Below are 11,094 nucleotides of genomic sequence, written 5' to 3'. Positions count from 1 at the left end.
GGAAAAATCCTCTCTTACTTATTTACTTTTAATTTCCTTATGTGCACTTCCTTGGTCCACTAGCAGATGGTACACTTTGGCAGTGCTCTCAGTTCAATGCCTGTTTGGAGTGTGTTTGCTGCAATATGGACTGGATCTGTGTGATAGAGAATCCTGCCTGGAAGCTAAGAGCCTTGTAATTCAAACTTTCTCTCTGAGGCCATTCTCCAGCCTTTGCTGGTAGCCCATCCCTTTTCCTGGGTAGGAAATAATTCCATTCCCCTCTGATTCCTCAACAATCAATCCTCGTCAGTAGACAAGGAAATTGAGAGGGTCGGATCTCTTTAGTCCCTTGCCGACTCCCAAGGCAAACAATGGTGCAGCCCCATCTGGCCTGGAAGGGCTCATGGGATACAGCAGAACAAACTGTGAGTCAAAAGGTGAGTCAGCCTTAGGCTGAGTCCCTCTCTTTCCCCTTTCCTAGGGAGGTGGTTCCCTGAGGCTCACTTTGATCGTAGCCACAGGCCTAAGGCCTGTGAATTCAGAAGAGTCTACAGGGTGGGGGAGGATGCCAGCAGCTGCAGTTCACATATTTGCCACTGCCATTCTTTTCCTTTGCCTGTCTATCTCCTGGGTGGTGTCCAGCCTTCCCTCGGTGTCCTAAATCCTAGAAGATTTTTTTTCCCCAGATCATTTCTGCCTGTCCTCTAGCTATTTTTTCTGGGAGAGAAGAGAATCCCATGTACTTCTAGTCTGCTATTTTCCAGGAAGTCTCAATTTCAAGGTATTTTATCTATCTATCTATCTATCTATCTATCTATCTATCTATCTATCTATCTATCTATCTATCTATTTATTTATTTTTATCCCTCTCCAAGCTGCTCCCTTGTCTATCTGCTCATTGTCTGCTTACTGTGTCTGCTTGTGTCTGCTCATTGCATCCACTTGTTGTCTACTCATCTTCTTTAGGTGGCACCAGGAACCAAACCCAGGAGACCTTCCATGTGGGAGGTGAGCACCCAACTGCTTGAGCCCCATCTGCTCCCCAATGTATTATTAAATTTTATTTATTATACCTTCATGCTCATAAAATGTTATTTTTCTTTGTATGCTTTCAAACTCTTCTTTATTTTCACTCCATGAAATATGCTTAATTTAATTTCCTTAATATCCTTAATCTCTTTAGCCTTCTCATTGAATTTATTAAGGAGATTTGTTTGAACATCTGTGATTAGTTATCTCAAATCCTGTAATTCATCTGGAGGTTTAATTTGTTCTTTTGACCAGGCCATTTCTTCCTGTTTCTTAGTATGGCTTGTAATTTTTTACTGGTGTTGGAGCAACTGATTTCTTTGATGTGTTTATTCTGTGCTCAGTTTCTCTCTTTAGCCTATGTTTTTCTTATTGGTTGATTTTTTGCTAAATCTCTTCTTTAATGCTTGTTTCAACTTACTCTGAACCTTTGTGCTAGAATTTTCAGTTCCTATTTATCTGATTCCTACCCTGAGTATGTAGCACAATTTTTGAGATTGCTTTATCTGTGCACTTATTTTATCCCCAGGAGACAGCTTTCTTTCCCCTGTTCCTCCTCTGGGAGTATTAATTTGTTCTGTTTGTTTTTGATTGGCTTCTCTATATTTTTACTACCTCTTTCATTTTCTCTAGCTGTATTACCTGGAGGGCAAATTTTGTTAGAAGACAACCTTCCTAGATCAGATTTACCAGTCAGAATTGGCCCAGGGATCCATGAAGCAAGTGTAGATGGATTCCATTATACACTGGGGAGGAAACCCTAAAGGCTGCCAATATTTTTTGATATCTCCCTGAATCTTCACTTTCCTACTATACCAGCAAATAATGATCTTCATCTAGCTGTTCCCTGCTGCACTAAGGTGTTGCTGTGCCCTCAGTTCTCATCAGACCTGACTCCTGATGAGGGCTTGATTGAGACTGGGGCTGCCAGCCTTACCAGGATAAGACTGTTGCACAGCTCCCAGACCCTGGGATCTGAGTTCTCAAGTCAATTGCCACAACCTGTGCAGGGAGGGTGGGGTGGCTCTGCCCATGCTTCCCTGAGACTGTTCAAGTTGTGCCCAACATCTTCTCCTGCCTAGGAGAGGGATGGAGCCGGGACCACCACTGCCTTCCAAGGAGGGTGGGATGGGTCTGCCTGCTCTGCCCCTGCAGGTGCTCCAACAGCACTCAGCTTCCTCTGCTGCCTGGGGCGTGTTGGAGCTGGACCACAGCAGCCCTCTGATGTGTGAAAGGTGAATCTGCCTGAGCTGCCCTGACAGGCGGAAGAATCTGTGTCCTGCTTCCTCTCCTGTCTGGGGTGCATTGGAGCTGGGACTGCAACAGCCCTCTGAGCTGGGTGGGATGAACCTGTCCCCGCTGTCCCAAGTGAGTATTCAGACTGTGCCCTGCCTCCTCTCCTGTGGGGCGTTTTGGGTTTGGGACCCACTAACGCATTAAGGTGGGTAGGGTGACTCTGTCCACTCTGCTCCAAGAAAGTGACCAAACTGCATCCAACCTCCATTCCTGCCGGGTATGGGTCCCAAGCAATGGCTGCTGGTGTCTCTGCGACCTGGGCATACTGAATCTGACTCCTACCGTCCGGGGAGTCTAGTGTGTTTTCCAATCAACCTTGCTTCCAGGAGACTTCTGCTGGGGATGGGCTTAAAACAAAGGCTGCTGACATCTCTGTGGCTTGGGTGGATTCAAACTCAGAATTGGAATCCAGCTAGCCAAATTGGCTAATCAATAGCTGTAGTTGGAGCCAGGCCACTTCCCCCTCCCTGGTTTTGGGGAAAAGAGCTTCTGTTTCCATCCAGGGAGTGGTTCCTGAGGTGGCGCACCTCGCCAGTGAGGGATGGGTACAGCTTCTGCACATGGAGGGATGTGCACCTCAGATTGTCACTCTCTTCCTTCTGTCTTCCCTGTATGATGTACAGTGTTCTTCTGGTCTTTAGAGTCCTCAAACAGTTGATCCAGACAGATCCCAGCTGATTACTAGCTTCCCTGTGTGATGAGCTGAATTGTAGAGTTTCCTAGTCTATCTGCATCTTGGATCCTCTCACAGCTTTCTTTTGATTCATGTCTGTGTGGCTTATTGTTTCTCAGTGTTTTACTTTTACCCTATCTATATAATTATTTTTAATGTGGTATTTTTTGTGACTGTCATATAACTGGGTCCTTTAAAAAATTCAAAGTCTCTGTATTTTACTTGATATATTTATATTACTCACACTTTATAAGTATTGGTATGTTTGCATCAATAATTCTGCTTGTCATCTTTGTTTTTTGTTCCTTGCTTTCCCTTGTTGTGGTAGTTTGGGTCTTTTGTGTACCCCAGAAAATTAGGTTGTTAAATTAATCATTTCTGTGGGTGTGAACCTATTATAGGTGTTAATAATTGGGTGGGTTGGGGGAAAATACACCAAATATAAGATATGAGCTATAGTTAGTAGTAATATTTTGATGATTCTCTTTCATAGTTTGTAACAAATGTTTCACAACATTGCATGGTGTTGGTGGTGGGGAGATGTATGGGAGCCCTGTATGATGATATGCATGTTTGTTTTGTAAGTTCAGAACTTTTACTATATACTTATTGTTTATGTGTGTGCATGTATGTATGATATACCTCAATACAATTTTATTTTTAAAAATGCTTACAGTTCTGAGTCCATGAAAGCATCCAATTCAAGTATCAGCTGAAGCACTCTCCCTAAAGATTGGCTGCTGGTGATCCTGGACTCCTGCCATGCGTCAGGGCACAATGGCTGCTCTGCCAGTCCCTGCCTTCTCCTCTCAGCCATGTTGCTTTCAGCTTCTTGCTCTCCATGGAATTTCTCTCTCAGCCTCTCAGGGGTCTCTTTCCAGACTTCTGTGCTCTGTTGATTCCAGCCTCTGGCCTCCAGAACTTCTCTCTCAGCCTCTCAGCACTTTTCTCTGTCTCTCCAGCTTTTTCCCATGTATGTGGTTTTTCTTTTCTCATTTTTAAAGAACTCCAGCAAGAGGATTAAAAGCCACCCTGGGCTATGCCCTACTATAGCAATCTAATCAAAGACTCATAACTGATCGAATCTAATCAGAGGTTCACAATAGGTTCCATTTAAAAACATTATTTTCTGGGGTCCACATAAAAGACTCAAACCAACACAATTTCATTAAATAAGTTTTTCTACACCAATCTCTTTCTCATCTCCTCTGGAACTCCAATGACATAAATGTTAGGCTTTTGATACTGTTCCAGAGACCCCTAAAGCTCTGTTCATTTCTTCACTCTTTTCTTTCTGTAGTTTGTATTGGATAATATCTATTGATCTATCTGTAAGCTCACTGTTTCTTTCCCCTGCTGTCTCCATTCAACTACTGATGCTGTGAGTTTAATTTTTAATGTTATTGCAGTTTTAAGTTAGAAAATTTCCATTTTAAAATAAATATAGTTTTGATTTCTTTGCTGAGAGCTCCTAGTTTTCCATTTATTTCAAGAGGTTTTCCCTTACTTGAGAGAGAATAGTTATAGTAGCTCCTTTAAAGTAGCTAACATATCTGGTTCATCTTGGGGTTGGCATCTGTTGGTTGGCATTTTCTTTAAGAGTTGTTGAAATTTTCCTGGTTCTTCATATGTTAAGTAATTTTGGATTGTACCTTGGACATTTTGAATATTCTACCATCTTATTAAAATCTTCTGGACAATTTTTTTTTCTTTTCATTTGTTTTTGTTTTAACAGGCAATCATCCCTGTTATGTTCAGACTGCAAAGCATTGAACTACGTTCTGTACACTGTGGTTCCAATTTTAGTATAGTTTTCAAAATCTTTGCAGTGCTATTTGAGTCCATCTTGTGTGTGCACCACCAGGGGCCAGTCTGGACCTTTGTGGTGGTGTACATTGTAGTTCAGTTCTCAAAGTCTTTGCTATGCTGCTTCCAGTCTGTTTTGTGCATGTGCAGCTCAGGGGTGAGCCTGGAACTTCATGAACAAATTTAAGGCATTTCTTTTTCAGGTCTCTATTTTCCTTACACTTTTTAGTCTCCATTTGCCTCTTTTCCTGGTCTCCTGGCTAAAATTCAAAAGTTTTACCCTCCCCATTCTGTTGCACATTTTTCATAACTGGGTTTGCATCTGAGATGAAGCATCAATTAAAAAAAGAGATAAAAATAATGGACATTCCCTTATACTGTTTGGACCACAGCAGCCATTTTTACCAGTGTCTACCAACAGAGAGAAGGGGTCTTCTCAGATCTTTTGGTGCCCATGAGACTACCACTGCTGACCCTCTAATAGGACTGCAGCTTCATGGTTGGGGCTTGCCTCATGGCAGGGCCAGACAGGTAAAAGGATAAATAAAGAGGACTCCTCCTCACATTCTTTTCCCCAGAGAATCCCCCTCTTCTTGTTTTTCTGGCATGATAGAGGGTTTTTTCCTAGTAGCTTTTTTTTGTCCACATCCATTGTGCAGTTCTGGAAATTGGTCTGTCGTGGAGTTTAAACCAGGAGATACAGGAGGGAAGGAAAACCCTGGGAAACTCACTACTACCTCAGTTGTTTTTTAAGTTTTTATTTCCCTCCTCTATTTGTCTGCTGTAGTTTATTTTTCAGAGTCCTTGTATAATTGCTTTGTGGGTTCTGTCCAGGATTTTTATTTGTGATCAGTCATAGAGATAGAGTGGACTATGCTTACTCATCTTAGCCAGAACCAGAAGCTGGAAGAGTTACTTTTATTTTAGTGAAAATGAAAAGAGGAATTGTCAATATCCATGACTTGGTGATGAGGGAAGAGGTAAAATGCAAAGAATAGGACCTAATCCCTAAGACCTCATTGGGAATTAGGAGAGGAGGCCTGTTAATTTGAATAGTGATTTCTTTAGGTCTATAAATGGATACAGGGTGCTATAAACAGTTAGTTACCTTTAGCATAGCGCTAGAGCCTGTGTGGCCATCTCATGGACATGACTTTCTCTTTGACTCACTACTCCCAATTATCTTTCAGTATCTGAAAAACAACTCTGCAAATGAAGAATTCACTGCACTGGATATCATAGTATGAACAAAAGCCGTTGGAATTGAGATGATGCACTTGATTTAATATCAAGTGGAAAAATAAGAATGAGAGACAAGATGTTTGTTATTGAGTTTTATGTATTCTGTGATTGCAACTGGATAAATGATAGGCAAGAAAGGAATGGAGATATATAAAAACTAAAATGATATTGGTAGGGAGAATGAAGCATATGAGATTACAGTGTCTTATTGCTTTATTTTTCAAAACTGTCCTCAACGTAGTTCTACTATATTTTAAAAGGTAGGAACATATCAGAATAATTTCCTGTACTATTGCCTGATATTCATCTTGCTCCCCATTCTATTTCTGTAATTTATTTGGGAAAGCTTTCCTGAGTCTTATCTCTTACTCAAGCTTCAGTTAGGTGGTCCTGTTACATGTTCCTGTGTCATTTTGTTGCCCCTTCCTTAGTATTAATGACAGTTTACTTTTAATGGCTCTCTAGTTTTCTGTCTTCAGCTTATGTGGGTGTGGGTAAGAGCAGTGTACTTTTTTCTTTAGTGTACTTTCTTGCTTCCTGATATATCTTTATGCCTAGAATATGTCTAGCACGTGGTAGATAGCTAATAAATATTTATTGACCGAGTACTCAAATCTCAAAATGGAAAAGAAGCCTTAAAAATTCAGATTTCTATTTTATACTTATTTGGTTCATTTGGTCTCAGGCAATTTTTGTTCCCTCATACAACTTTCTCTCTATATTTAAAAACCTGTTCAAATTGCCCAGGCAAACCAAAACTGGATGATATGGTACATGAGTTGGCAATGAACAAAGGGAGAGGTCCATGGTAAAAGAAATTTCAGCAAGAAGGGAAAATCAGAACTCAAGTTCTGGCTAAAGCTGCCTTTGTCATGAACTATCGCTCCTTCTGCTGTGACATACGAAATTCAAACACATTGGTGCTAATTCAAGAGCACTTTCATATCCTTATGGACACTTGGAGTTTGTTTCATTCTGGAGGCAAGTATAGGGAATCACCCAAACCATGAGATATACATTACAATGGCAGAATGCAATTTGTTCTCACCTAAACGATTCCAGCACATTAAGACTGGAAGAGACCTTAAATATTACCTAGTCCGAACTTTTTCCTCCAAAATTGACACTTGGATTTCCTTAACGACAGTCAAGACAAAAACCATTCAGCCTTTTCTTTTTCATTTTGAGGGGTGATGAACTGAGGATTTTACAAAGCTGCTTAGTACACGTTCAGGGAAATCTCTTCTCTACATGTGCTGATGCTCTCATTCCTGGACCTGTGGCAGACATTGCCAGTCAATCACAGGGTCCTTTCCCACCAAGCCTATGCTTAGCCTCAGAGTCATTCTCAACATTGTTTTCCAGTTGAACAGAGTTCAATTTGCAGTTCCTTTTCCAGTAACTGGAAAACCACTTCTTAGAGCTGCCTCTCCAGGTCTTCCGTTTATTGATTCTCTTTCTGCCCTCTGTGAGCCCACAGAAATTGAAACCTCTAGGTGAAGACAGCTCTGAGCTGGGAGACGTGAGCCCCTTAGGATACAGCCTGGGAAAGGTAGAACTTGGAGGATGGCGGGATGGCAGTGGGCTTTCTCAAGTCTGAGAAAAGATGGGTAACAATTTACTAGGCAGTACAAAGAGTCTATCGGCTGAATTCTGAAAGCTGCCAAGGAACCACTGAGGCTTTAGGAGCTGGACTGAAGGCAGCTCAAGGTGACTTGAGGTCATCATTTTGAAACCAGGGCTTAGGTGATGAAGAAGGGAGATCATCCATCTATGTAGAAGAATGTGGGGTCTACTGAAACAGGGTGACTGTTTACAATTTCCAAAAGAGTTTGGGTGCCTAAGCTATGAATAAGCTCCAAAGGGTTGTGATGTTAGATTAGTATACACAAGTTTATTTTTATACATTCAATAATTTAAGGCTTGCATGGCTTCACTCAATTTGAATCTTCTGATAATGGGGACACCTTTGGTTTCCTGAAATGGCGAGATCACTCATTTAGACAATACTGTTTCTGACACAGTTATCCGGTGTGGAGGAAGAATCTGATTTGGGCCTTCCGTTTGTCTTATCCTCAGTTACAACAAAGTCCATTTTCTCCTCCGGTGGGTATGCCTTGTTTCTTTTGGCAAATGCCTGGCTGATTTCTGCATGGGTTCTGTTTTTGGTCTCTGGCAGGACGAAATAGAAATAGACGGCACCTGTGATGCAGATTGCAGCAAAGACCAGGAAACAGTAGGTGTCCAGACCGTTCTGTGGAAAGGCAGAGATAAGAAAACATCAATGGGCAATCTCAAAGCCAGGTATAAAGCCATCTCTGAATGGATTTTAAAAAACAACCCTCCTTTCATATATCAGAATTCCTGGATAAGCCACCACATGGGACCATGCTGGCTTTATCAGGCAAGTGGTGCTCTCCGTGAGGATTTCTCACATGATGCATGGCTAAATCAGAGTCAAATCCCGGTAAGGATGCAGAAATGGCAGCCTTTATTTATTGTTTTGCATATTAGGTATTTACAAATTAATCATCATGAAAGCAAAATGTAACACTTGCTGGGCATTATCTTAAGTTTTCCATTGACCACCTTCTCCCTCCCTTACCTGTGTCCCTCTATAGATAAGAAAAGTACAAAGTTAAAAGGGAAGTAAAATACCCCCATGCATAAGAAAAATGTGGAGATAGACAAAGCAAAGATAACACTATTTCTCTAAGAGGCAAAAGTTCTAACTCACTAATTGAAATGCTAATACAGCCTGGTACAAATAAGGGACCAGGAGAAAAAAAAGAAAAATGCTGGATGCAATCACTCTATTTTATATATGCTGATTGGAACACCTAATGCCTGTACTAGAACGATCTTGCTCTAGACCTTGAACTTCTCTGGGACTCAGTCTCCTCTGTAGTTCATGTGTCTTGCACAACAACTGGCTTGTAGCAGGTAGCTCAAAAAATGTTTGTGGAATGATTCTATGGGTTCTAACTGTCTGGACATAACTCTTTCGTGCAACAGACATCTATTGATCCAAAGATAAGGTGACTACCTTTGAGTGATACTTCATAAGAAACAGGGTCCTCAGGGGTGTCCCCCATGTAAGGGAGCCCCATGTGCAAGAAGTGCTGTAAGGAGAACCGCCCAGTGGGAAAGAAAGTGCAGCCTGCCCAGGAGTGGCGCCACACAACACGAGAGTTGATGCGGCAAGGTGACGCAACAAAAAGAAACACGGATCCCCGTGCCGCTGACAACAACAGAAGTGGACAAAGAAGACGACGCAGCAAATAGACACAGACAACCAGGGTGGGCGTAAGGGGAAAGAAAGAAATAAAATCTTAAAAAAAAAAAAAAGCAGGGTCCTATTTTGATTCAATGAACCTTTATTTTTGGACTTTAGCATAGAGCTTATGAGGTTGATCACTAGATCACATCCTAGACCTATCATTTATTAAATTTGAGGCTTTTTGCACCTTACTTTCCATAGTTGTAAAATGAGGATAAGAATGGCACTTATGGTGGTTGTGAAGATTAAAAGTGATATTTCCTCTAAAGTACATAGGGCAGTGTCTGCAGGCAGTGAATGGTCCACACCTGGGGGTGCTTAGCTGTGGGGCTGGGCACCTTCCCCCGGCCCACGAGCACCATGGGGCAATGGCAAGAGCATGGGCTCTGCAGCCCGATGGTTAGCATTCAGAATCCTGGCTCCACTACTTACATGTTGTGTCGACTCTTAAGATGTGTCATTTAAGGCAGAACATCAACCCACGGAGCACAGTTTCCTCATTTGCAACATGGTGATAATATACCTACATGTTTTGGAGATGAGATACATGAAACTGCATGTTCAACATCTCCACTTGCAGGCCAAATGGGCATCTGACTTCTCAACTCCAAAATGGAGTCTCTAAATCCACTCCTGCTCCACTTTTCCCCATCTCAGTCAATGCACCTCCATCTTTCCAGTTGCACAGGGCAACCCAAACACTCAGCAGCAAGCTAAGCTCCTCTGTATCTCTTGCACTCACATCCAATCCATGGGGAAATTATGTTGGCTCTGTCTTGAAATATACCCTATTTTGGTGCAAGTTGCTGTCATCTCCTGCTTGGATTTTTGCAATAGCTTCCCAATCAATTTCCCTGCTTCTCCCTTGTCCTCCTTAAGTCTTTTCTCAAGAGAACAGTCAGGGTGATCTTGTTAAGCAAAGGACGGAGCCTGTCACTCCTTCGCAGAAGTCCCTCATGGATTCCTGTCACTCTGAGTGAAGCCAAAGTCCTTGCCATGGACTAAGGCTGTCAACTATGTCCCACCCACACCAGCCTCACATTCTCTCTCCATTTTCTCTGCTCCAGCTGTTGTCCTCATGGTCATCCTCACACATCGTGCCTCGGGATCTTTGCGTGTACTCTGTCTTCTGCCTAGAATAACCTTCGGATACCTGCACATGCTGCTTTCTGACCCTTCAATTTGGCTCAAATGCCACTTTCAGAGAGGTGCTTCCTGACCTACGTTTCTGGAGGGCACCTCCCCAGCTCTCTACTGACCCAGTGTCACTGACTTCCATTGCTCTCACCACTGCCCAGCATTATGCCATGTCATTACTTGTCTATTAACTCTATACCCCCCTAGGATGTCAGCTACCCAAAGGCAGGCATTGTCATTTTCTTGTATTCCCAGAATCCGGATGAGTGCCTGGCACATAGTAGGTGCTCAACAAATGTCTGTTGAGTGTACGAATGGGCTGGGGCCCTGGAGAGGCTCCTGCCCTACCCAAGGCCACACATGGAGTTGTCCAGGGCCTCTCTACCAGCTGCAGAGCTGCCATCTGCTTGGTTTCCTTCCCCGAGGGACCCAATGGGCATCACTGTGACTCCCCTCACAGATTCACAGAGCTCAGTCAAGAACCCCCTGGCTAGGGCCACCGTCCTGGGAAAGGACACTTGACCCCCTCAGCACCCTCAGGGGCAAGGCTACAAGTGATCAGCCAAGAAGCTCCACCCCGGCCCTCAGAGGAAACGTCCTGCTGGGCCTCCTCCAGCAGTGGCTGTGCTTCTGGAGGGATGGGGTCCCT

The 11,094-nt window shown here is 42.9% G+C and overlaps 1 protein-coding gene and 1 long non-coding RNA gene across 3 annotated transcripts in view; one reads left to right on the top strand and one right to left on the bottom strand.

The window, feature by feature from the left end:
• The first annotated feature begins 431 nt into the window (after positions 1–431).
• Positions 432–8,298, top strand: LOC131279230 (uncharacterized). The gene is made up of 3 exons (XR_009186614.1): positions 432–763; positions 949–2,379; positions 8,208–8,298. It is a non-coding gene; the product is annotated as an uncharacterized lncRNA (long non-coding RNA).
• Positions 7,903–11,094, bottom strand: part of SLC2A9 (solute carrier family 2 member 9) — a 274,455-nt gene continuing 271,263 nt past the window's right edge. For both annotated transcript variants that reach the window (XM_023587389.3, XM_058301081.2), the window contains one exon: positions 7,903–8,282. In XM_023587389.3, coding sequence (XP_023443157.2) covers positions 8,028–8,282 — 255 coding nt within the window. In that variant the 3' untranslated portion in view covers positions 7,903–8,027. The remainder of the gene's footprint in view (positions 8,283–11,094) is intronic.

This window comes from Dasypus novemcinctus, chromosome 1 (genome assembly GCF_030445035.2).
Source record: "Dasypus novemcinctus isolate mDasNov1 chromosome 1, mDasNov1.1.hap2, whole genome shotgun sequence".
Taxonomy (NCBI): domain Eukaryota; kingdom Metazoa; phylum Chordata; class Mammalia; order Cingulata; family Dasypodidae; genus Dasypus; species Dasypus novemcinctus.
This window is presented reverse-complemented; position numbering and strand designations above follow the sequence as displayed.